We start from the raw sequence: 27,914 nt of genomic DNA, 5'->3' as shown, positions 1-27,914 counted from the left end.
AACTTGTAAACAATGGATGAATTGGTGAGACTGGGGTGGAGGCAGCAAATTGTCCCCAAAGGAGATACTCCACTGCATATACAATGGTGTCCCATCCAAGTCCATTTAACTTATGCTAATGTGACTCTGTGCTTTGCAAAACAAACAGTAGTGGAGTCTCCTCCCCACTTCCTTTAGGTATGAGTTTGTTCCAGAACCCCAACTGTAATGGCTGGTCCTGGCTTTTTGGGGACACTTGCAGAGTTACTTTTGATCAGCTTAAAATGAAAACCTTAGGTCTTTCTTTTTTCCCCTCCTTGCACTTAAGATGCCAGACTACTTGGTTCTGATTCTCTCCCAGAATGTGACTTGGTTTTAAGACAGCTTTTTGGTTGCATTTTATTTGTAGCATAGTATCCTGCAGTCAGCCGTATTTGGGCTGGGCCTTGGGTTCTGATCCCAGTTCTTCCACTGGGCAGGTTCCTCAGTCTTTAGCTATAAAATGGAAATAACTTTTTTTTGATGTAATGATGTAAAGATTAGATGAGATAGCCCATGTGCTTGGCTCTTAATTCCCCTAGCCCACTCTACTTTTCTATTAGCACCGTCTGTACTATTTCTCTTGTTTGTTTGCTTTTTTTCTGACTAAAGGTAATATTTGCTCATATTCATCCCATTCAGGAGATAACCATTGTTAACATTTTGTTGTGTGTGTGTGTTTTTCCCTATTTTGTGATTGTATATACGTACCGCATAATTTCAGGATCTTCCATTTAACAATGTTGTATAGTTTTGTATTGCTTAAAAGCTTGGGCTGTGGAGACAAATTGGCTTTGAATCCTACCTATGTAACTTGGATAAATTACTTACTCTCATTAAGTCTCAGTTTATTCATCTGTGAAAGGGGGTGATAATAACACCTTTTTCATAGGGTTGCTGTGATGATTAAATGAGGAATTGCACATAAAGCCTTTAGAGTGGTGCCTGGTGTGTGACCTTTATACAATATTTTCCTTTAAAGATTTTTTAATATTCTCGATGTGAATTTTTCAATGTGAATGAGTGCTTCACTCAGCATATATTAATACTAATAAGTATTTGAGTACAGATACAATATAATAATTACTTTCATGGGACAAATAAATATTTTTGTGCCAGTAAAAAATCAGCAGTATATTCACAGAAAGTTTCAGTAGCTTGATGTTAGCCTAGTCTCTGTCGTTGAACTCTGTGAGTTGGTAAATGTAAAGGAGTGGTAAGTACACCAGTGGGCAAAGAAGGTGGGTTTACTTCTAGCTACTTTTAAACTCTTGAAGTTATCTGCCTGCAGCTGTGTGTGTTGCGTGGCTTTGAAGGGCTGAGTAGTCTGTGGCTTTGGTAGGCTCACCTTGGGAGGGTAGGATGTTTATCTGAGGTGATGGTAGGATTTGCTGAAGCCAGTGCTGTTTCATTCATTTAACAGATTAGCTTCTTTAGTGGTAGCCCTGGGCCTTGTAATAAAAAGACACATTGTCTGCCCTTGAGGAGTTTTCAGTCTAGTGCAGAAGAAAAATAAAGCTGACATTTACATCTTTGAATGGTGAGGGATAGTTTAGCCTGCAGGAAGGAAACCTACTTATTCTGGCCTAGGGGCAAGCAGTTAGCATTTTCCAGGAGGGGGGGATTTCTGCCCTGAGCGAATGGGAGGAGTTAGAAAGGCATTCCAGGAGGTGGGACCTGCAAGTACTAATAAATGCCTAAGGACAAAGGAGTATTCTGTATTGCAAATTGTAGGAATTGGGGGAGTAGGAATCTATAATGGGAGAGGGAGTGGTCAGCCTGACCAGGTCCTAAGGAGTTTGTACTTAGGCCAAGGGATTTGGATTCATTTTACATTTATGTAGGCCTTTGGCCAAATAAATTATTTGCATTTTAGAAGATTTAAATCGTACAAAAAGTGGAACAAAGGAGGGCAAGTGAGACAGCTGCTGAGAAGAGATTGAAGGTTTGGACTCACGAGGTGGCAGTGGAGATGGAGAGGTCAGTGGAGAGGCTGTTACGGAGGTAAAAGTGGTCTTCATAGGTTGACCGGATGTAGATTTGGGAACCATCCTCGTATAGGTAACAGCTGAAGTTGTAGAATTAGAAAAACTTGGTTTAGTCAGTGGTTCTTAGTCTTTTTTGGGAATCTGATGAACTTTCTGGCCCAAAATGCATTTATGCATATTCACAGTTTTATACATTTGCTTGAAACCTGGGATAATCTAGTCTTGGGGTAGATGTAGAGCAGACATTAAAATGAAAGCCTGTAAAAATGTTTTGTTTGACATTCACTCTTTGTGTGTGACTTTATCACTGACACTTTATAGATGAGGAAACAGATTTGTAAAATAACTTGCTCAAGGTCACGCATCTTGTATTTCAACAGTTTAAATGAGCTGCTGACATGGAAAAGATTTTGTGGGAAAATTTGGATTTTTGTCTTCTTTGAAAAACTGGAAGATCCGGAAACCTTGGGTCCACGCTCGCCCGTGTGTTTTAATCGCAACAACTTGTTGGAACTGGTTTGAGTCTGCTGCCTTTAGATAAGCAAAGTTTGCCAAAGTCTGGCCATGGCCCACCCCTGTGGCCCATGTAGGCATTTCATCTTGGATCCCTATAAAACAAGATTAAGAGAATCTTGGGGAACATTGACATTTAAGTGTGGGTTCAAGAGAAGCTTTAACTGAGCGGCCAGAAAGAGTTTTCAAGACAGAGAAAGTGTCAGGTGCTGCAGAGAGGTCAAGTGAGATAAGGATGGAAAGGTGTACCTGGAATTTAGCAACAAAGAGGCCATTGGTTTCAGATTCTTAGAACAAAAGAACTTTGAGGACTAGAACTACAGCTTGATTTTTCTTTCGTCTTGTCCTGCAGTATAGGGTTTCTGTAACAATTGAGAGTGACTGTGGCATGGATAGAAACTCAGAAAGCATTTGTTGTAAAGGATTGTTAACTGGAGCTAATAAATGCTGTAACCCAGTGAAACACTGCTCATTCTGCTAGTATTGTCATCCTAAGAACACCAGAACACCAGGAATATAGATGTTCTGTAGAATGGAGAAGATATTTTTAATATTAGATTTTTAATATGGATTATAGAAAACAGTTCTCAGTGGATTCTGTTACTCTAGCCTCAAGAAGGTGGGAGGGCCTGACTTAACCGAGAATTACGTTGTACCATTCAGAAAACCAGCAGCAGCTGGAGACTGCATTTCAGCCCTGCAGATCTTTGAGTAAAATAATACCAATAAACTACTACTTACTGTTTCTAATAGTACTTAGCATTAAGTGATGAGTATGTGCTAAGTACCATGCGCATGAAATACCTAATTTAATTCTCCTAAGTGACTGGATGAGGTACCTACTATTGTAATCCTTTCTTTACTACTGAGAAAACTGAAACCTAAATAACTTGCCCAAGGTCAAACACCCAGTAATTAGCAGAGCCAGATTGAAGCACCATCTCTGATACCCACTGAAGCCGGTAAGTGCTCTCAACTGCTGCATGAGCTAGCCTTACCTTTCTAATAAATTAGGTAAAGAACTCGACTAGCATAAAGGCCATTTTAATTAAAATTCACAATGCAAACTTATTTGTACAGTGCTGTTTGAGCACAGTGTTTGGCACATAATAGGCATTCAATAAGCAATTTATTTTTAAATATTCTAGTTTGAACTTTATGTTGAATATTGTTTATATTTTGGGGTGATAGGCAGTTTTTTCTCACGATCTTTCTCTTTGAATCACATCAGTTGATAGATTTTTATCATTTCTGAGTCTAATGTTACTACTTTTCAAATTGATATGTGGGATATTGCTGGTTTTTAAAAAAATCAATAATAATAATAATCTGTTTAGTATCACATTTTTATGCTCCATGAAGTTGAATTAAAATTCATTTCAAAAAAAGCTTAAAGTAGGGGGGACATGCTTTTTAAGACTTTATATGATCTGGGATAAGTAAAACTTCTTTTCGTTTGTATTAAATATATTAGAAAACTAACATTCTGAGAATTTAGGTTAATGTTGGATTAGAAAAAATTGTAAGGTATGTTGTAGGTCCAGGCTCTAAAAAGGGGGTAGAATATAAAATTACAGATGGCAATTAGGGGAAAATGCTGTGGCAGTGAAATGAACGTGCTTCTGAAACTCGAGACTCAAAAGAACAGTAATGACATGCAGAGATTCCACATGGAGGTGATACAGTAGCAGTCCCAAAGAGAATAATGTTCAAAGTTTTGCAAATTGGTTTATGGTTGCTGTTGGAAGACCGAAAGGGCTGTAGGTTGCTTTTGTTAAAAGCTTACCTTTCTTACTTTTCTCCCTGCTAATGTCTTATTCCTCCGTATTTGCAAGAAGAAAGAAACTATGGAAAGGAATTTATTTTTCATTAAACTCAGCATGTAATATCAAGGAGGATTTTTTTTTTTTACACCTACCCATATTTCCTTCTCTTGAATTTCAGTATATGGATATGTTTGCTGTGAAAATATTCTTTCTGTGAGTCTATTCTCAGTAATAGTTATTTTTGGTAATAATTAATAAGGGTGTATATTCTACTGCTGCTTTTAAGTGCTTAATTACCTTAGTTCTGTTCTTTAAGGGAGCATAGATCTGTTTGTATTCTAATTCTAAAGAAGCTATTTCCACAGCTGAATATAGTATGTACTATAGCTGTGATAAATTTAGTCTGGTTAGGATTTTTTTTTTAGTGATATTCATTGTGTATTAAAAGGTAGAGCTTAGGTATAGTTCTAAATGGATTAGTCATTGGGATTGTATTTAAATATTAGGGTCTATAAAACATTTGACCAAGACCATGTGGACTTTATACATTATATGTTTCCTCTCTTATTTTATCCTACAATGAATGTCAATGAGTGAAGGCCATGTGAACTTCACCTTTGGTGGAGTAGGGGTAAAGAACTTCAGTGGTGGAAGGCTAGATGTAAAAGATGAAAAATATATAGTTATTTTTTCTTCCCCTGAGATCTACCTTAGCGCTTTTGTGATGATTTCTTCTTTAATTTAAAAGGAAAAACCTGTTAATGTAGAGAAGACCAGATGAATAGTTGTTTCCAGTTTATAGACAAAGTGATTTTTTTTTTTTTTTGGCCGTGCCGTGCGACATGCAGGATCTTAGTTCTCCGGCCAGGGGTCGAACCAGTGCCCCCTGCATTGGGAGTGCAGAGTCTTAACCACTGGACTGCCAGGGAAGTCCCTATAGACAAAGTGGTTTTGATATTAAATAATACCCATTAAGAAGGAAGTTAGATTTCAAAGCAGAGGGCCATTGTCCCCCAACATTCTTTCCTTTTATGGTATATAAAGTGAGTTTGAATACATTAGGGAATTGAAAATATAAGTATAAAGATTAAATTGGGCTTTAAAAAATTTATTTATTTATTTATTTTTGGCTGCATTGGGTCTTTGTTGCTATGCGCAAGCTTTCTCTAGTTGCGCCGAGCAGCGATACTCTTTGTTGTGGTGCACAGGCTTCTCACTGCGGTGGCTTCCCTTGTTGCCGAGCACAGGCTCTAGGCATTCGGGCTCAGTAGTTGCTCTAGGGCGTGCGGGCTTTAGTAGTTGTGGCGCTCGGGCTCCAGAGCACAGGCTCAGTAGTTGTGGGACACGGGCTTAGTTGCTCCGCGGCATGTGGGATCTTCCTGGACCAGGGATCAAACCGGTGTCCCCTGCATTGGCAGGCGGATTCTTAACCACTGCGCCACCAGGGAAGTCCCTGAATTGGTCTTTTAAAAGAGGGATTTGAAAATGGAGAACAGGTAGGTGATTGTTCAAAGAGGAGATGGAAGGTTGGCTTTTAGTAGGACTTTAAAACGTTAAAAATCAAAGAAATATTAATAGAAAAAAATAATCACAGGTAGATGTAAAAAAAACTAAGGTTGAAGAGAAGTTGTTTATAAGATGTTGCAATTAAACATCTATTTGTAATGGCATAGAGATCATTAGCAAGAGCTTTGGCACCTTGTGGCAAATGATGAAAGAGGGCAGTTGGATAGATTAATGAATTCTTAGAGTTAGGAGGAAGTTGAATAGGTAGATTTTAATTCATTCTTACATTGTTTTAAAAAATATTATTTGCCAAATAGACATTGGGTAGCAAGTTATGTGAATCTATTTGATGAAACGTTTGGTGTTACCTCAGATGTACTGCAATATTCAAAAAATTTAAAGCTTCTAAATTATACTTTCTCTTGGTATATGGCTATGACTATTAGAAATTATTGTGTAGACTGTCTGAAGTACCAATTTAGTGATTTTTTTAAAATTACTTGATGATTGGTGGGTGAATCTAGTAACCTGTTTTGGGTAGACAACCTAGAATTGAGGTACTACACAGAAGCTATTTATGTAGGCAGCATGTACTTATTGAGCAGCTATTAATTTCTGGATACTATGCTAAGCTCTGGGATATAATGATGAACAGAAAACTGTTTATCCCTCTAGGAGCTTATTTCCTAAGAGGGAAGACAACAGAAGAACAGGCAATTAAAGTAGAATGTGATAAGGGTTAAAACAGGGAAATGCACAGAGTACCTCAGAGGAGCATGTAACTAACTCAGCCTTTGGGAATCTGCATGTGGTGACAACTGAGCTGTGTTCTGAGGCTAGGGCTGGCCGGAGGAGGGGGCACAAAGAGGAAGACATCCATTGCTCTGGACAGAGGGCCTGTCCTTGGGCTTAGTGAGACCAGAGGCGCCTGGGTGCTCAGAGCTCTGGGTGAAGTCCTCCAGTTATTCACTTCCTTTCTTTTGAGTGCATCTCATTGCATAGATTATAATCTTTTCAGGGAAAAAATTATGTCTTTTACTATTAGTATCCTCTATAGCGTCTCCAAAAATGATGGACTTGCCATCAGTGTTTAATAAATAAATACTTGTCATTAAAGCTAGAATCACATGGATCTGACATAGTGAAAATGAATCAAGTTTAGTAACTTCTTTAATAACATGTTGATTCTTTAAAATAAACAGAAAATAACATAAGGAATATGTTTGTTGTAAAAACTAGATAATTTGTTTTATGATTTTGATTTTATTTTGGTACATTTTACTGTGCAGAATTTTAAAAGATACTTCTGGTTAATGATGTCAGAATACTGACATCTCTGTTCTCTAAACCAACTGAAAAGAATAAGGAGAATGAGAAACAGAAGAAAAACTCAATCTTTGATAACTAAAAAAACCTTATAATCAGAATATATGAATTAGTGCTATTTAAGTGCAGTGGGAATGGAACCAGGGCAAGAGAGGATGCAAGGAGAGGATGATTTCCTCTGTAGAACTCAAGCAAAGTGGGGGGAGCAGCTTCCTCCCAAGTAGGTGACACACCATGAGGACGAAACTAGTGATCCCCTTACTAGGAATGTCAAAGTTGGTATATACATTGTGCTCCCTGAGTGTCAGGAGAGGTGGGGTTGAATAACAAACCGTAGAGTCGTACTATTTTTGCAAGAAGTTGAGAGTAGAGGAGAAACTGGAAGCATGCAGCCATATAGCTGCTGATCTGGTCAACTGAAGAGAAATAAAGCCTAAATTATCATCCCCTAATCTATGCCATGTGGGCCCCTGTGAGTTGGGGAGACTAATCCAACATTGAGTCAAGCCTTAAGGGAGGAGTGTTGGAGTTGATCATTTTCAGAAAGAACAGAGAAAGTGAAAATTATGAATAAATAGTTCCTTATGCTGGGAGGTGGTGTGCAGAGTTGGGGGTGAGACATGGCTCCTCTGAAACAGGAGTTTAAAGATGAGATACAAAAGCTCAAGAAATAAATAAGATATAAGAGTGAGCTCATGGAACCAGGGTATGAAATAAAAGAGGAAAATATAGTCATTGTAGAAATGAAGGTCACTTTCAAAGCAGCACATATACACTATAGCTGATGATAATGGAGGTGAGCTTGAGAAATTTGAGCAATCCAAAATAGAGAAAGTAAAAATAAAGACTAGAGACGGAAACAGATATGGAAGACAGTAAATCTAGCATACCAATAATTGGTACCCCTGAAGAATACAATAGAATAAATGAAGTAGAAAAAAAAATTCAAGATACTAAGGAAGAGTTTCCCACAATAAAAGACGAATTGAAATTCTAGAATGGTTTCTAGTATTTAAATATAGAGACTTTTTTTTTTTTTTTTTAATTTTTAAAATTTTTGGCCACACCACGTGGCTTACGGGATCTTAATTCTCCGACCAGGGATTGAACCCTGGCCCTGGCAGTGAGAGTGCTGAGTCCTAACCACCGGATCGCCAGGGAATTCCCATAAAGACTTTTATTGTTAGGTTAAAGTGGGGGAAAAAAAAATCAAACCTCCTATAAAAGAGGCTGGCCTCAGGCTTTTACATTCTAGGAGACATGGAAAAAAATTATACAAAGTCAATAGACAAAAAAAATATATGATCCAAGACTTACGTCCAGGCAAGCTATAGTTTAAGTATAATTTCAGTTGACATATATTTTTAAACAAAAGCCATGGCTTATTTTCCATAAGTCAGTCCTTGGTGGGGAATGTGGAAAAGGGAGGTAACTATTTTATGAACTATTGAATCAAGAGATGAATTGAAAACGAAGTTAAAAGATTAGTGATTAGCATCGAATAATTTTAAATGTAGGACAAACGTTCAAATGTCATAAGCTATAGCAATGTAAAAATAATAATCTAAGGAAGAAATACTGAGTTGCAATGGGTAGGTAGTTAACAAAAACGGAAATTTTTCTCATTCATAACATGAGATTAATCACAATAATGCTAAATATACTAATTTTCTTAGTTTGGAGTAAAGAAATGTTATTTAAAGGACACAGACTATAAATCTTCCAAGAAAATAGACTATATAATGAAATATGTAATAAGAATTGAAAGCTAAAAACAATACAAAAAATGAGGTAATAAAATTAAGATGAAACATTTGTCATGTAAGTAAATACAAAATTATTAATTGGATGAACCCATTTACTAAAAGAAAATGACTCAGATTGGTGCAAAAAAGTCAAACCTGTTAAGAGATGCATCTAAAAAAGGGACCAACAAATAATAATTTAGTAAATATTTTAGGCTTTGTGGTACAACTACTAGTTCTACTGTTACAGCGTGAAAGCAGTCATATACAACATGTAAATGAATGAACAGAACAGCCTTCCAATAAAACTTTATTTACAAAAACAGGCAATGGGCCAAATTTGTCTTATAAGCCAGTGTTTGCTGACCTGTGATCTAAAACAGTGCCTCAGAAAACCTGAGAGTAAAATGATGGGCAAAGACTTAACCAGCAAGTTCAAATCCAAAATATGGAGTCCAGGTATTAGTGTCAGACAAGGTTGAATTCAAGACAAAAAGCATCAATTGAGTTGCATTTCCTAATGGATAAAGAGTGACAGTCTAGTGGTCATGAATCTCTGTATCAAATAATACAGCTTTAAAATTTGTAAAATAAATACAAGGAGAAACAAATAAGATGATGGTAGGAGATTTTGATTCATCTCTTCCAGCTCTTGGTAGATAGAGAAAGCAAACAAAGTAAGTAATATCATAGTGAATGTTAATAGCATGATATATGATACAACTAACAACATACCCTGGAAACAATGAATACTCTTTCCCAGGAATATCTGTTAGTCCCCAAATAAAAACTCAGTCAAATCCAAAATAGAGATATATGCAGATTATGCTCCTTCTTTTTCTTTTTTCCTTGTGAATTTGTTTTTATTAGGATATAGGGGATGGGTTGAGAAATACTCCGTGGGTTATGCCCCACCAGGGAAGTGTCCATTCTGATCTTCCTGGGATAGCTTTTAGAACTTTTCCTCAGAGCTGCTGTTCTTGCTGCCAGCAGACTCTAAAGGTCCACTGCTGAGTGGCTGCTCCTTGGAAGAGAATTTCCTCTTTTTCTTGGGGGCACTCTCGTTTCTGACTTCAGGGTCACTAACTGGTTCCTCTTTGGGGAACGATTTCTTCCTCTTGGGAAGGCTTCCACTGCTAGCTGTCTCTTCAAGATCACTGCTAACCAGCTCCTCCTTGATTTCTTTTTCTTGGGTTTGGAGAAAGAGATGGGTCTTCCATTCCATTCTCCTGAGGAGCCTACTGGGGCTTTTACTTTTTCTTCATTCGGGGTCTTACACTCCTGGGAGGCAGCCGAGGACAGAACACACTTGCCCAGGGGATGGGTGTGTGCTGCAGTCAGCTCTCTGGGCTCTCAGCAAGGTCTCAGCACCTTTGTCCTTCCTCACACTCCTCCTCTACACTGCTGCTGTTTTCTAAAGATGTGAGGGCAGTTGCAGCCAGCTGTTTCTTTTCCTTCTTCAAGTGTTTCTTCTGTTTCTCCAACTTCCTTGTAATCTCAGCAGCTGTTCTCTGCCTGAACCATTGCCTCCTTCATGACATCCATTCTTTTGTGGAATCTCTCCAGTCTCATAAGACAGCCGTTCCTCGACTCACTCGTGAAGCTTCTCCCCAAATACACTTGTGGGCACCTCAGAGAAGCAATCAATTCATGAAGCAGTACTGCGTTTGTTTGCTAGGTATCTGGAGATGCAGCCTTTGTTCTTGGCAGCTGCTAGGCCAATGAAGGTGGAGTGGAAAATAAGTCCATATTTTGGGGTGTTACCCCTTGTCTTCAGAGCTCTGGAAACTTGGTTCCTTTGCTGGGCCCAGAGAATCACTCAGATACCAGTATGCTGCTTATTCTTTTTTTGTGTGTGTGGGATGTTAATTCCCTGACCAGGGATTGGACCTGGGCTCCCGGCAGTGGAAACACGGAGTCCTAACCACTGGACCGCCAGGGAATTCCCAATGCTCCTTATTCTTAACTAGAACTAAAACAAAGGGAAGCATAAAACTCTACCATCTGAAAAAATTAAATAACTCTTGGGTCAAAGGAGAAATAAAAAAATAAAATCCAAATCAACTAGAAAGTATTGATAATCAGAATTCTGTGTATTAGTACCTATGGGATATGATTAAAACAGTACTCAGGAAAATTCATAGATGTAAACAAATTACTAAGCAAGAAAAGAATGAAAATAAAAGAATTCAGCCCAAGAAGTTAACAAAATAATAAAATAAAGGGAAAGTAAGCAGAAAGAATGAACAAATATAAAAGCAGAAATTGATGAATTAGAAAATACATGGAGGTGCTGATAAATCCAAGAGGTTTTTGTTTTGTTTTGTTTTTTGTTTTTTGGGGGAGGATATTGGTAAAAATATTAAACAGATAAACTCCTGTTGAACCCAATCATGAACAAAAGGAGAAAGCACAAATATCACGTATGTGTATGGACATACACAGAATACGAGAATGAGTCACAGATATTTAGAAAATTAAACGTAAGAGGTCACATTGCTAAATTGTGTGCAGATAAATTTGAAAACCTGATCTGCACAAAACACTAGTAGGCCCAGGCAACTTTCTAAGTAACATTATAACTACAATGCTTTTTAACTGTTCAGGAACATAAATTTTTATAAATTGTTTTTTAAAATATTATATTAACACCTAATTCTGCCAAAGCACACAAAAAAACTCTAGACATTCTCAAAATACAAAAATCAGAAATCCTCAATATTAGCAAATGTAACTCAGCCATATATTAGAAGAATAATGCATGATGACCAAGTTGCTTTCATCCCAGGAGTGTAAGAAGAGTACAGTATCAGGAAATACTAAATACTAAATATTTTTAGTACATATTTTTATAAGTACAAAAGAGAAAAATGATCATTTCCCTAGAAGCTGGGAAAGAATTCAGTAAAAATTAACCATCAATTCTGAGTTTTTTGAAAAAAGAAACAACTCTTAATAAAGTAGGAATTTCTTTATACTTCCTTAACATAACACAGAAGTCAGCATTATTGCTGCCATTGACTCAAAGCAGTTCTCATTTAAAGTTAGGAGTACCCGTGGTTGCTATTATTAACATTGTTCCAGTAGTTCTAGCCAATGCAAATAGGAAAAAAAAAAAAGGTGCATAAACATTGGAAAGAAAGGGGGAATCATCAATCTTGATAGATATGATGCCACCTAGATAGAATATGTCAGTAAAAAGTGAACGTTAACCCTTCATATGATTTATAAAATATTCTCATACATATATAGGCTACTTTTTTCATAATGGCAGTTACTTCTTTCAGTCACTTATTTCCAGCCTATTTATTTCCTGAAGTTCATATAGATTTACTTGGACTAATTCATGAAAGATTTATGTTTGCCAGGTGGATGAGCAGGCCAAAGAGAGGGTGTAAAAATGAAACAGCATGGGTTTGCTTTGAAATAATTTCCTGTCCTGAACATCCAGACCTTCGGGGCAGCTAAATTTAAATTTTTAGTCCAACTTTTCTTCCTTGCCTCTTGATAAAGTGAAAAGGGAAAGCTGTTATTTTTGTTTTACATTGATGTATGATTAGGTTTACTCAGTAATAAATGTGATTTTTATTAACCAGGCTAATGTTTCAGATTTTTTTTTTTCTGCTAAAGTAAGTGTAATGCTTCTCAAAGATAATACAGATCCTCTACCTTTATCATCAGCAGGTAAAATGTAGTAATAATAAGAACATTTATGAGTAATAACTTGTATTTGTTCAGTGCTTAACTTATACAAGGCATGGTACTTCGCCTGTTGCGTGCTTTGCATCATCGGATCCTTAGAGCAACCTGATAACATAGCTACTAATATTATCCCTATTTTACAGATGAGAAAACTGAGGTTAAATGATTTGTTCAAGGTGAATACTGTAGTTACCTTGGCAGATAATCAGACTTGAGCAGACATATCTTCTGACTCTTCAAGGGTTTATGTATCTTGTCATTCACTGGTATAAGGAGTTTCATATTTAGTTTTGGAAATGAGAGAGTGTTTCTTGAGTTTCTCTGCAACTGGTATCTAAGCTGTTCATCAGCTGTCTGGGTGACTTCTGGAGTGTGGAGAAAGTGGGTTAGACCAGTGGTCCCCAACCTTTTTGGCACCAGGGACCAGTTTCGTGGAAGACAGTTTTTCTGCGGGCCGGCGGGGTGGTGGGGTGATGGTTCAGGTGGTAATGTGGGCGATGGGGAGCGGCAGATGCAGCTTCGCTCGCTCCCCGGCCGCCCACCTGCTGGGCCGCGGGTTCCGTCACAGGTCCACGGCCTGGGGGTTGGGGATCCCTGGGTTAGACCACAGCAGCCCCCTATGTCCTGATGTGACAGATTAGTTGTTTCAGTTTCATTGCAGACTATATGGTGTTATGGTACATAAATGTTACTGCTGGACCTTTTGTGTGTAGAGAGATAGTGACTATTGTGTGATTGCTTCCTTCCGTTTTCTTCTTAAACCTCCAAAGACTCATAAGCCATGATAATTATATTATAGCACAGTGTGCTGCAGAGCACTCAACTGAATGGTAGAAATGTGGTGAATAGTCTTTGGACTCAAGAAATTTACAGTCTGGATGGGATAGGTAGGGGGGAATATTAGAGAGAAAATGACTTTTTAAAACAGGAATTTGTTCTTTTTTTGTAGTTTATAGAAACATTTGTTATAAACTGCTAAATATTTTGCCAACATATCAAAAAATGTAGAAGTTCTGGGGGAAGTTTTGGGTCTATGAGCTCATTCCATTGTCATTTTAAAGAGATCTGGGTTCTGAAAATAGGCATAGCATGCAACCATCAATAGTGAAAAAAATGACTTGCCACCTTATGACATTAGTTTGGTGGAAGAGCTCTGCTGCTTTGAGTTATTTACAAAACTTAACCAAAGCAGAAATTATTTAGTTCAATTTGGAGTGGCAGGGCAACTGGATATTTTATAATGTGTCTTATTATTTGAATTCAATATTGGGATGTTGGATTACAATGAAGAATCCATCCTGTTAGGAAGGGTGATATCCTAGTATTCTCCTTCCCAGATGAGCAAGCTTTGCTTATTTCTCTTTGTTAACTAGGCCTTTTGATATTTTTGTAGACAATCTGCTTCATCTTGATTCTGCAGCATTCCAAACTGTGGTATCCTTGGGGTTCTCTTAACATTGCTATGGTGCAGAAGATTTAAAATCAGGTATGGCTGTGGGGCAGAAGTCCCTCAGTGAAATTCTCAACTTAAATCTGCATTATACTCTCTGATTTATCATTTGGGTTTCTTTTTTTGTGGTGGTCTTTTAGCTGATGTTCACAAGGAATAGAGTCACGTGATGTATGAAGGGAAACATATACACTTCTCTGAGGTTGACAATAAGCCCTTGTGCTCATATAGCCCCAAACTGTGCAAGCAGCGGCGACTCAACGGCTACGCTTTCTGTATCAGACACGTTCTGGAGGACAAGACTGCCCCCTTCAAGCAATGTGAATATGTGGCCAAGTATAATAGCCAGCGCTGCACCAACCCCATCCCTAAATCAGAGGACCGCAGGTAAGCGCTGACAGCGGGAAGCAATCTTTGATTATTAATTAGTAGGCTTGGAAGTTGGGTTTTTTTGTTTGTTTGTGTTTTGATATGATGAACTTAAATGTTGAGTTCTGGGGGTAATCTAACTAAGTAAACTTTAGAATGGTTCTAAAGATGAGTGATGGCAATTTTTAAGAAATGGAGTAGTAACTTTGGGGAATTATTTGAAAAGTATCTTTGTTTTCTTCTTTTTTACTTAATAGACTTTCTAGGATTATTTAAAAAAAATTTTTTTTTGCTTCAAGTCTTGGCACTGATGTGTTTGGTTTGCAGCCTTAGAAAGTATTTCCTGATTTCTCTACTTAGAATTTCATCAGCCTAAATGAGAGAAATTATAGGAACTACTTAGGTGTTATAATTAATGATAATAATTTTGGAGTTTTTAAATCTTTGTTTGAAAGGTAGCAAATGGTATGTACTTATTGAAAAAGAATTATTCAAAAGAATGATTACTTGAATCATTCAGATTTACTTCCTCTCAAACTTCTTTTGGTTAAAAAGGGTTCCATATAGACTATGTTTACTATAATTTAGAAACTGTATTTTCATAGTTAAGTAGGCTTTTTGACTAGGATTATGAATTTATATTTTTCTGAGTTAAAAAAAAATGTGGAGGTGTCTTATACTGATTATTCATCTTTCATATTCTTAGGAAAATTTATATGATTTCACATGTAATCTCTTTTTTTCATGTCTCTTTTTTCTCAGTTCTCCAGAAACCATGCTGATCATTGTAGGATATTACAGAGAGATGCATGCTTATTTTCCTAAAAGTTTCAAATACTTGTTATCTTTAGGTAGAAATTTGAACTTTTTACTTCTGTCTTTAAAAAATACATATACAACCTTTATTTTTGTTCCTATATATAAGCGAATGTCACCTACATAAATTGGTTGAAAAGGAATCATGTATTTTATATGTCATGGTGAGCAACTTTTAAACTTTTAGGGTGAAATAAATAATTTGTGTTGATAAATATCCCACCAAAATGAGTACAGTATAATGTGGTGATTTGGGAATACTCTCGTAGAATTTCTAATGAGCACTTCAGGCTTCAGATTACAATACCTGAAAGTTAGAAACAGCTGTTTAGTGAGGAAAGGAATAAAACTTTAATCTCAGGTGAGAAAGGTACCAACGTATTAGGCTAAGCATGTCTGTCCAGTTGGTTTTAGTTGACTGAAAATAATTTCTTACTGCTGCCCTTTTCTAACTTGAAGAATGGATGGACTTGGATTAACTTTTTTACTTCAAGATCCATTATAATCACATTTCTATAATTTTGTCTTAAATTTAGTTTATCACACACAGTTGCAATTTTTGTCAGCCTTGGATTTTTTTCATTTCAGTCGAAGCAAGTGTTATCTTAATAGCTAACAGCAAGAAGTAAAGTGAGAGTCACTGAATTTCTCCAAAATATTAATTCTCTGAAGCATACGTCTTCACCTTTATATTTGAAGTAATTTTCTTTTTTTAGAAAAAGAAGGGAAAGGACTTTTGTGTTGCTGTGTCAAGAGAAGCTAGGCTTAATAAATGCTAAGTTATGTATTTTTTCAGAATTGGTCCAAGATCATAGGAACACAAATGCTATGAATACTTTTCTTGTTGTAGGGTTCTTTGAAAACAGATTGAAGTAGACATTAGTAGGAGGTAATATTCTTATTTTACCTCAAGAAACCCAGGTTGAATTCATGTAATAATATGTTTAAACCTGTGTATAAATATAATAGTTATAACTGTACTATATGATACAATGTAGAAAAGATTAATATTCTTTTGAAAATAAGCTTTTATCATTGTTAAGGCAGTTACTCCTTGGACATTTAGGGATTTGACATGGTTTTATGTATAGTTTTAGAAAACAAATTCCCAAAGACTTTTAATTGACAGAATTATCTAGTTGGTAGTCAGCTAGAGGAAGCTTCTTAATAATATCTGGTGTGTAACTTACCTGGTGTGTATTATAAATGCTAACTTATGGGATTCCGTCTTTTGGATAGAATAGTGTTATGTTCGGTAGAAGTACTGGTATAATTGAAAAGTCCATTTTCTAATATACAGTGGGAAGCTAAGGCCCATTACTGTAGCCTTGATAGCTTAGAGATAAATGGGTATATTAAGTTGGTTATTTTATATGGTATTTTAAATTTAAGTTTGGTATAATTTTATATATGTATTTATTTAATGGTATGTATTTACCAAGAAATTTTCTTGTTTCCTATATTTATTCTTTTCTAAAACAACTTAAGATATAATTCACATACCATACAAGTCGCCCATTTGAAGTGTACAATTCAGTATTAGTGTATTTATAGGAGTGGGCAACTATCAACACAGTCTAATTTTACATTTTCATCCCCCCCGAAAGAACCCATTTGCAGTCAGTCCCCTGTATTCTTTTAGACTGGAAATTCATATTTGCATTATTTTAAATGCTGTTCATAACTAAGTAAGCTGTTCTAATTCTAGTTATGAAGAATTTTCCCTTTTAGAAGAGGCAGAGTTTTTAAGGGTTCAGGCTAAATGTTGCGATAGTGTGACAGTGGCTGGAGTGGGAGTTGAGGGTGGGGTTGAAGGAGGACTGTATATGCGGATTCGCCTCTGCTGGGTTAGGTAATGTAGCACCTAGTAGCCTCATTTACCAGTCCAGGCTGCCCATGTAAATGAGCAGAAAAGTTTGATTTCTAAATTTAAAAAACCCACTTCACTTCTCTCCACTAATAGTACTAATCCTTTTGTTAATTTGAAAATGAATAGAAAACAACAAAAACCATTAACTCTTTGTTGGGAAGCTTAGTACAGTTATCCCTGAAACCCTTTTCCTTGTTGGCTGCAGCTTTATGAATCTATTCTGTTTAAGGTGTGTAAGGGACCTAGCTCAAACCTGCTAGGCACACGCGCGTGCACGCGCACACACACAGTGTAACGTCTCTTTACTGTCCAGAAAGCTTTTTCTTAATAGTTCTCTTTAAAATTAAAGAGTGCCTCTGATAGATTTATTTTTAAGACAAACCAACAAAACCATGTGTCCTGATTTTTGGTGAATCTGTGTTTTTAAGAGTCATTAAAACAGTTTTTTGTTGCAGCCCGTTGAGTTTGGGGATTGACAGTATTTACTTTATTGCCTTTTTCCCCAAACTGTGTTCTATGGAGATATCATAAATATGCTGCAATAAAATAGGTGCCATTTTAAGTACGTTTGGGAAGCAATGCTATATGGGTAGATTTCTACCCTTGGTGTATAATGCACATTATCATACAAAATGCTTTGAGAGGTTGTTTAGCAGAAACAAATGATGAAATTGTTATCTAATTCTGTTTAAGCCAGCATTTCCCAAATTTATTTAAGCATGGAATACTGCTTTTATGACATACTAGTTAACATACCTTGGAACTGCACGAGGTATACCAGTTCAGGAAATACTGCTTTTCTACTGGTTAGAAGCCTCCACAGGATTTCAGTGAAATTTATTGGAATAACATGCATTCTACTTTCTCTTTATGTAGAAGGATTCTGTCTTTTCATAGTATTTTTAAAATAGCATTTATGTTACAGAAGTAACCTGCTCATTGTTGAAGACTTATTGAGTCTTCATGAGCTTTGACTTTTATTTTTTCCTATTTTTTTAATTGAGGTATAGTTGATTTATAATGTTGTGTTAATTTCTGCTGTATAGCACAGTGATTCAGTTATACATATATACACATTCTTTTTCATATTCTTTTCCATTGTAGTTTATCACAGGATATTAAATATTGTTTCCTGTGCTACACGAGCTTTGGTTTTTAGTTTGTCTCAGCTCTGTCACTTTCCAGATAGGTGGTTTTGGGCAAGTTATTTAATTTGTATAAAATTTAGTTTCCTCATCTGTATAAAGGGCATTATTTTGGTACCTACTGCAGGTAGAAACTAGCTAGAGGAGATAATCCATGTACTTAACACGTGGCTGGCTATTGAGAAACTCATTTAATCGATTATCACACTAACTAGTTTTATTATTTTATTTTCTCCTTCTCTTCCTTCTCCTCTTTGTGTGTGTGTGTGTGTGTGTAGAACACACACAGTAGACATTTGACATTCTTTTTTTTTTTTTAACTTTTTGTTTTATATGGAGTGTAGCCGATTGACAGTGTTGTGATAGTTTCAGGTGCACAGCAAAGCGACGCAGCCATACATATACATGTATCCATTCTCCCCCAGACTCCCCTCCCATCCAGGCTGCCGCATAACACTGAGCAGAGTGCCCTGTGCTGTACAGTAGGTCCTTGTTGGTTATCCTTTTTATTTTTTTTATTTTTTTATTTTTTTATTTTATTTTTTCTTTATTTTTATTTTTATTTTTCACTGTAACAGCTCCTTTACTTTGCAGTGGGTTATCCTTTTTAAATACAGCAGTGTGTACATGTCGATCCCACACTCCCTGACTATCCCTTCCCTCCATCCTTCCCCCCCTCCCCCCATAACCATAAGTTCATTCTCTAAGTCTGTGAGTCGGTTTCTGTTTTGTAAATACGTTCATTTGTATCATTTCTTTGACATTTAACATTCTGAAGTGTTATGTCATAAGATCTTTGTGAATCTCCAATACTTGAATGGCATTGGGACATATATTTTTTTCTCCACAAGAGAATTTTAAGTGATCCTTTAGACTCCTGATGAGCTACTTTGTATGCTATGAATAGAGAATAACAAAGCGGTGTGAGAAGCAATAGCTGGGTGGTTGGTTATCCAGGACCACTCACTATTTGAATGACTTGCTTCTGTCTGGCAGCCTCTTCACATGTGCAGTTCATATATTTGCTTTAGCAAAATTGCACAGACTTTGAGGATCGCTTGAGGGTAGTGGAAGTTGTATAAATCACATCCACGAATGCCAAAGAGTTATTATAGTCATGTATTTTGAACATATTAAGATTCACATTTTATGATACGTCGTTTTATATTCTCCTTTTCTTAATATGTATCATGAACGTTTTCCTGTATATGTGTGCATTTTTAAAGGTACTGCAACAGCCACTTGCAGGTACTTGGCTTTATCCCGAAAAAAGAGAGGAAGAAAAAGAATGATCCTATAGATGAGGTAAAGGTCAGGCACCAGATGGATACCATGGCCTTTAGCCTGACGGTGCCCACGTTGGCCTTGAAGATGCCCAATGGACTGGATGGAATGTCCCTCTCTCCACCGGGGGCAAGGGTCCCTCTCCACTACCTGGAAACTGAGTTGGAAGACCCATTTGCTTTCAACGAGGAAGATGATGACCTAAAGAAAGGGGCAACTGTGAGAAAGAAGTTGCAGAGCAAGTTGGCCCAGAATCGGCAGCGCCAGAGAGAGACAGAGATTTTAAAAGTTCGACAAGAGCACTTTAGTCCCCCTCCTGCACCTTCTCAGCAGCAGCCTCCGCAGCAGCACTCCCACCTGTCACCTTTATCCACTTTAAAACCTCCAGCGCCACCGCAGGGTCTAGTCTGCAAGTCACCTCAACCTCAGAACACCAGCCTACCAATGCAGGGAGTGGCCCCCACTCCACACACTATAGCACAAGACAGGCAGTTGTCTCACAAGAGGCCTCTGCCCCTCCTGCCATCTAGTAGGGCTCCCGTCGTGGACCCGCCCAGGACTGACCGGGTCCTTATGAAAGCCACAGCCTTCTCTCCACACTTCTCTTGTATAAGTCGACTGCAGAGACTGGTGAAACTGTGCACCCAAAAACATCAGCTGGACACTGATCTGTTTCCCCATTTAGGTGAGTTACCGTCTATTTTACCATATCCCATGTGTGTAATGTAACAAAATGTGCCTGTTGCACAAGGCTTTATTTTCATAACCTTCTCATGTGTAATAGGAGTAAAAGAATACTTGGACAGAGTGTTCAGTTAAAGATTTGTGTTTAGGTAGACCGCTTAAAGTAAGTATGCTACTGGAGAGGACAGTGATTGGTGAACAGGATACAGAAGAAATAGGAGCTGGGAATTTAGAATTCCAGTTACAGCTTCTAGCAGTAGTAGTAGCAATATTAAAAGCAGTTGTGTTTGGTTTTGTGCCTCTGAGCTCAGTCCCTGTGTGTCTAATGAAGTTCTCCACATGTCTTATCACAGGACTTTGGAATAAGATAGCATTGTAAATATCTGCTGACAGTTTTCTGAAAAAAAAAAAAAATTCTTAAAGTAATACCTGTTCACGATTGAAAAGCAAAAAATTACAGATAAAACTTTAATGTAGTCAAATGTCTGTCTTTTCTTTGTTGCTTCTGAGTTTTCTGTCTCACTCAAGAAAATTTCTCTGATAGCAAGTTTATACAGTTATTCTGTATTTTCTATTAATAGTTTGTTTTGTTTTATTTTTGATCATTTAAGCCTTTGATTCACTTGGAATTTATTCTTGAATGTGTTGTGAGTTGTGATTCTAACTTAAGGAAAAATTATTTGCATGACATATGACAGCAATAGAAAAATGGGAAAAGGATGGGAATAGAGGAAGAAGAAATATAAATGGTCAATAAACAAATGAAAACCTCAATCCTCGTAACAGACGAGGAAACACAAATTAAAGTAACAATGGGTTACCATCGTATTGGCAAAAAGTATACCTGTTGTTGATGAGGATATGGGATCTCATACGTTGCTGGTGAGTAATGCAACAATATATACTAATTAAAAGTATATGTAGAGCCAGCAAGCTCACTTCTGGGACTCTATCTATGGATAAAAAAAATATCAGAAAGTAAGGATATGTGTTCCGGGATGTTTACTACAGCATTGCTTACAGTATTGCTTGCAGTATTAAAAATCTGCAAACAACCTTTATAACCTACAGGAAATTCAGAATTGAGTAAATTCTGGTACATATACATTTTATGAAGTATTATGCGGCTATTAAAAAGAATGAATGAAATCTCCATCTTTTACCTGGATGTGCTCATGATACATTAACAAGTAGAAAAATATCAAGAGGTATTGTACTGTCCCATTTTTGTAAAAATAAGCAAAGTGAACAAACAAGGGACACCAGTAAATCTATTGATCAATCATATGGATAGATGTTTGCCTCTCTGGTATGAGCATAGTTAAAGTGTGAATGGATGTACACTATCAGTCTCTTAACATTGGCTACCATGGCGGGGGATGGAATTGGACAGGATGTGTTTTTGGGAGATGGGAGTGATATTCCTTCTTCTATAGCTTCATATTATTTCATTTGTTATTAAACCATGTATGACTTTTGGTAATTAAAAAACCTAATAAAACTTAAAGAAAAAATATAGATAAGCAAAAGTAATAAATTAAAACATCCCAAGCCTTATTAATACCTATTTGTTAATATATTGGCATATTCTTTCAGATATATAAAGTTAAGTTCCTGCTATATGTACAGTATTGTAACCTATTTTAAAATGTTTTGTAATGTATTATCACGTTAGTAATTTTTCATACAGTTTGTCACAGCTGAATTCTTTCTTGAATTTAAATCATTTCCAATTTATTGAAGTATAAAGTGTTGTAGCTATATAGCCCTCTCAGTAAAATAATTACTGTCACATTTTTAATTTTTCCTTCAAATAGATTCCTGGAAGCAGAATTGCTGATCCCAAGCTTTTGCACTTTTTAAAAAGGTTTTTGATATGTATTGCCAAATTTTCCTTCAGAATTATTTTGTCAGTTTACTTTTCTTTCAGCAGTGTGTGAGAATGACAGTCTCTCTACATCTTTATAGCCCTGGATATTAGATATTATTATTATTATTTTGCCTTTGCAAATTTGATAGAAAGTTTGCTTAAATTTGCATACCTTAGATCAGTGTTTCTCAAGTGTTTGGCCTGAGAATCACTTTATTTGCACTATCAAAAATTATCGAGGACACGGTAGAGATTTTGTATATGTGAGTTATATTTACTGATATTTACTGAATTAGAAGTTAAAACTGAGAAATTAAAAAAAATACTAATTCATTTTAAAATAACAATAAATTTACTGCATGTTAACATGTTCTTTTTATGAAAAATAACTGTTTTCCAAAACAAAAACAAATATAATGGGAAGAGCGGCATTGTTTGACATTGTTTAGCAAATCTTAATGTCTGGTGTGCTAGATATGTGCTTCTGCATTCAATGTGTCCTGATATGTGGGGTTTTTTTTGTGGTTAGGAGATAAAAATATGGCCTTACACATTTGTAGTTGGAAAAGGGAGGGATATTGTAATAGCTTTTTCCAAATAATTGTAGATATTTGTAATTGGTTCTACACCAGAACTTGACAAGTGGTAGTTTCTTAAAAATTAGTTTCAACGTGGAATCTGAAACCATATCTAGGAATTTTGCATACTGTTACATTAAAATCCATTGATTTTTGAATGAATATGTTACCCATGCGTGATGTTGTAACATCGTATGTTGGTCATTTGGACGATATTGCTCTACTGAGTTACACAGATGTCCCAAATGTTGACATATTTCATTATTCAAAAATTTTAGATTGCATTCATTAATATTAACACCAGTCTTATCGGAGAAGTCCAACTCTTAGGTATTTGTCATACTGTCAGCGATAAATTCAAGTTTTCCCCCAAAACTGAGCTTTCAAGTGAACATTTGAATGTTATCATTGGCAACAAATACTGTTCATTGTTTTCCTTGGGGTGATGGTTTCACTGTGTTCATTTTAGAAAAAATGACTGCCAGATAGCCAATAGTTTGTCTGTCAGTCACTCTTTCAAATAAAATTGGTGTTGAATGAGGGAAAAGCAGCTAGTTCAGGTCACAACTAAGAGTCCTACAAAGTGCTTTTCCTCAAGACAGCTGCTGTACTTTCTTTGGATGCAGTAGAGGTGCTTTATATATACCTCATATTTCATCACACACAGCATCATAAAGACATATACACAAGAATCAAGATTTATAAACAGTCTTTAATAAATGAGTGTTTTATCAAGGATGGTCTTAAATTGTTTTTTGTATACTTGTTTTCATCTAATTGCAAGTCATGGTATGGAATATATATTGACAACTAGTACAGTTTTGTGCCCCTGCCTTGATTCACGCTAAGGTGTCAGCAGTTTCACCCACCATGGGTTTTTTGTTGTTGTTTATACCGTCAGTGCAAATGTCAACACAGTAAAAAAGACAAATAACATTTTAGTATTGTTTTGAAGATAGTGTTGACCTAAGCATCTCCCTAAAAAGGGTTTCAGGGACCCCTGGGGATCTGTGGGCCATACTTTGAGTAAGAACTGCTCTTTTAGATTAATAATGTAGTTTTGAATATTGGTTCATACTGCTTTTTTTGGACATATGTATTTCCTATTTTATCTTGTCAGTTTTTTCATCCATTTTTAAGCATTTCTCTTTTTTATTGATAGGTGTAAGAGCTTTTTATACATATTTAATGTTTGTTGCAAAACCTCTCCTCACTCCCATTTGTTACTTGCTTTTAGTATCTATTATAAAGGTTTTGGAATTTAGAGGTTAAATTTTTTTATGTATTCTCTCTCTCTTTTTAAAGATTTCTTCCTTTTGAATCAGGTTTTTTTTCTCCTCTTGTTTAGGCTCTCTTCATTCCAAGAGTATATAAATATGTTCACCTATATTTTCTTTTAGCTCTTTTATTATTTTAGTCATCTGTTTGGAACTCATTAGGCGTTAGTTTTGAGGCAGAGATCTAACTTTTCTTTCCAAATGTTTGCCTTTTATTCTACCTTTTACCCATATCATCTGCTAAATTTTTATTTATATTTCTGTTTATTTCTAGATGCTGATAATATTTTAGCTTTTGAAACTATGAAATTTTATGTTGTGTTGAGGGCTGACTTTCAATCATTTTGAACAGAACTAAAACTCATAGAAAAGTTTTGTCTTTTTATTTTTAAAAAATTCAAGCATATGAGGGACCCAAATTTTTAAAACAGTTTATTTTGGAGAAACCAGAAATTACAGTGCACTATTACAACCAGGTGTACTCTGCATTCATGTCAGCAAAGAATACTTAAAAACGCAGTATTTAATTGGCTTCTACAGTCCTGTTTGGGCTGGTTATCTCAATTAGTTACGTTGAAACTAGTGATAATGAAGCCAAGATCAAAGGTTTGCTTTATTGGACAGTTAATTTTACAACAGGAGAAACACTTCCATCTTACTTCTTATGACTTAGATCTTGACTTTTTCAGAGAAAGCATGGGTGTCTTAGTAGACAGTATTATGACTTCTACAGAAAATATAAAAGATAACAACTCATGTTCTAATTTTTAAAGGTGCCTTGAGTGTCACTTTGTGTTTGAAAGATCTCACCTTTCAACATCCTGAAGGTGATGACGTGGTCACTTACTTGTTTTTTGTTTTTTTTTTATTTACTCTTTAACAAACTACTAATTATTTTAGTTAGAGAAAGTAACTTACTTTTTAAGATGACCTGACATTTTGAATAGTCATCTTGGAACTAGATTTGGCGTTTCTTTGTGCCAATGGCAATATTTAATTTTAAGCATTTATAATTTGCATTTCAATTAACCTTTTCTTAATTTCCCAATTTGGCACATGTAAACTCATTTAAATTATGGAAGAAATCTGTGAGGTCCTTTTTAACTAACTGTGCCTAATGAAGATGGTCTTTTGATTTTTGAGGGTCTCAAGAAGGAAGACATAGAATACTAGTCATCAAGGTATCTAATTAAAGTTTCATAGTGGTATGAGTTTATTAAGGTTATGTAGTCCACACACTGTTGTATTTTAGGCTATGCAACATCAGTATTTAAGACCTCTTCAAGATACAAAATTAAAAAGACAAAACCTTTGGGACTTCCCTAGTGGTCAGGTGGTTAAGATGCTGTGCTTCCACTGCAGGGCGCACAGGTTCGATCCCTGGTCGGGGAACTAGGATCGCGCATACTCTGCTGTGTGGCCGAAAGAAAAAAGAAAAAAAAAAAAAGGCAAAACCTGTTATGTTGGAAGCTAACAATTATCCAGTCATTAAAAATAATAGCATTTAACAAAATAAATAAGCATTATTATACTGTATTTCTCTACTTTTCCCTCTAACCTTGTTTTCCAAATGGAACTCAAAATGTGACGGCTCTTGTTTAAAAGAACCGAAAGAACCCCAAGTGATACTAGAAAGAGAACATTGCCATCCTACCCTTCCCTCTTCCCGCAGGGGGCAAGAGCCTGGGAATGGCCCTGCCTAGTGGATGGTGTCCTTTCCTCCAGAGATGTTGTTGGGAAAAGGGGATGGAGTGTGCCTGCCTTTCACAGTATATTCTAGGCCCCTTCTTTGTTGAGGTATAGCATGAGTCCACTGGCACCTTTTGACTTTTTCTTGCCTGAACATGCATTAGGCTTCTTTTCCTGTCGTCTTGAATATGTTTTATGTTTTTCAACATTATTTTAGTGTATAACGTTTTGATACTTAAGAAATTCTACCCCTTTTTTTGACTTGAACTCTCTCTTTGCTTTGTGTTGTTCCTACTCCATTTGTGAAGCATCTGACGAAAGAAGTTCATCCGTGGAATATAGCCTTTTTGTTGTAATGTCATTATTTTAAATGCGAGTGCATGTCATACATTCATTATTAATACCTTTGCCAGAACAGGGCTGAAACTCATCAGGAGGGATTTATTCACACTATGATAGTACTTGCTGTCGGTGTCGGGTTATGTATTTCAGGTAGCTTTTTATCTAAATTTTAAATAAATGTTAATTTTTTCTAACTTGCAACATCCTCTCCTCCGTCCTAGGGTTGGACTGGTCTGAAGAGAGTGGAGAAGAACTGGAGGACTCAGAGCAGGCCTCACCATACCAGGTTGCCTGGTCCATCCGAGAGACCCTCAGATACGAAAGACACACGTGAGTCTTCCTTTTTCTTTTTATTCTTAAATTTCCACTGTAGTAGATTGATTTTTCCTATATATGCTAATTTCATTTTATTTTTTTAAAGATAAATTTATTTACTTATGGCTGCATTGGGTCTTCTTTGCTGCGCGTGGACTTTCTCTAGTTGCGGCGAGTGAGGGCTACTCTTCGTTGCGGTGCGCGGGCTTCTCATTGCGGTGGCTTCTCTTGTTGCAGAGCACGGGCTTCAGTAGTTATGGCGTGAGGGCTTCAGTAGTTGTGGCTCGTGGGCTCTAGAGCACAGGCTCAGTATTTGTGGCGCACGGGCTTAGTTGCTCCGCGTCATGTGGGATCTTCCCGGACCAGGGCTCGAACCTGTGTCCCCTGCATTGGCAGGCGGACTCTTAACCACTGCGCCACCAGGGAAATCCCTATCCATTCTCTGATATTTCTAATGTGCTGAATATTTCTGTGTTAAAATAGTTTTTTGAAATAATCTCGTTAGAGGTTCTCGATATCTACCTTATCAGAAAGCTGTAGGTTAAAGCCCAGCCCCTTCAGTGGTAAGAAGAAGACTAGTTCTCTTTCAGGGGACTACCTCAGCGTCATAGGTGTATGCTTGGTGCGGTGTGACGGGACTGAGATACATCCTTGTCTGTGGGGCTAAAAGATGACTCACAGACTCAGCTAATTATTATTTTTGTTTAAGTACTGTGGTTTGAATAGGTGTTCAGCAAGACAGAGGGGAGACTAGCTATCTGCACCCAGGCCGACTCCTAGAATTTCACAGTATCATAGTATGCATATACATTCTAAGGTCCGGTTTCTGAATTTATAGGCTTAAAATGTGATTTGTTAGTACACCCAGAAATGATTAGGCTTAGGGAGCTGATTCACTAGAGACTAATGTATAAGCCAAAATGACAGTTTTTAGTAAGAAGTATCATCATTAAGTGGTACAGATGTTCACTAAGCAAAACTATATGGGAAGCAAATTACAGTCAGAAGCTTATTTGGACATGGAATTAGCGCAAGGAGAGTTAGCTGGATTTATTAATGGTCAGTGTCATTAAACTATAACAGCCTGATGCCTCCATTTCCACTCTTGGGCTTTATATCCCGTATAGTTGTCTCCTAGTTAGTATTGGAAAAGGCTATATATTTTCTTTCTCGCTCTGAGATTCCATTTTATATGTCATTTAAGACTGTTTCCTCACCATTAGCATTTCTTGTTTTCAGATAGAAGTACAATTGAGCTTAAGCTTTCTAAGTTATAGATAATATCAACTGTGCTTCCTAAGGTTGATATTCAAATCAGCGTAGCTTGACTTGGGATATTTTGGGTTAATTTTCCAAATGCTATAAATAGGTAACATACGTAAATGCTCGGCACAATACCTGGTTCATGGGAAATGATAAATGATAGCTAAGAATCCTATTTTAATTCTGAAAATTACCTGAACATTAGTATTGGGAGTATTTGCCCTTGATTAGGAGCAATGTATATTCCATTTCTGCCTTCTAGTGCAGTTCTCAGAATATTTCTTTTGCTGTTATAGACTTGTGACCATCATCTTTGTCTTCATCTCTGTAGCATTTTAACTTTCTTGGCCAGTTTGGCTAACTTGCTTCTTCTTTGACTTACCATGATACTCTGCTTT

At 36.5% G+C, this 27,914-nt stretch overlaps 1 protein-coding gene across 4 annotated transcripts in view; it reads left to right on the top strand.

Moving 5' to 3' along the window:
* INO80D (INO80 complex subunit D) overlaps nucleotides 1-27,914 on the top strand; it is a 64,296-nt gene that overhangs the window by 7,042 nt on the left and 29,340 nt on the right. For 2 of the 4 annotated variants that reach the window (XM_082467009.1, XM_082467007.1), the window contains exons 2-4: nucleotides 14,246-14,401; nucleotides 19,441-20,183; nucleotides 26,160-26,268. In XM_082467009.1, coding sequence (XP_082323135.1) covers nucleotides 19,538-20,183; nucleotides 26,160-26,268 — 755 coding nt within the window. In that variant the 5' untranslated portion in view covers nucleotides 14,246-14,401; nucleotides 19,441-19,537. Of the gene's footprint in view, nucleotides 1-13,957; nucleotides 14,051-14,154; nucleotides 14,402-15,145; nucleotides 15,364-19,440; nucleotides 20,184-26,159; nucleotides 26,269-27,914 lie in introns of those variants that run through there. The other 2 variants (XM_082467006.1, XM_082467008.1) reach the window with 2 other exon arrangements.

This window comes from Balaenoptera physalus (assembly GCF_965194825.1).
Source record: "Balaenoptera physalus genome assembly, chromosome: 6".
NCBI lineage: Eukaryota > Metazoa > Chordata > Mammalia > Artiodactyla > Balaenopteridae > Balaenoptera > Balaenoptera physalus.
This window is presented reverse-complemented; position numbering and strand designations above follow the sequence as displayed.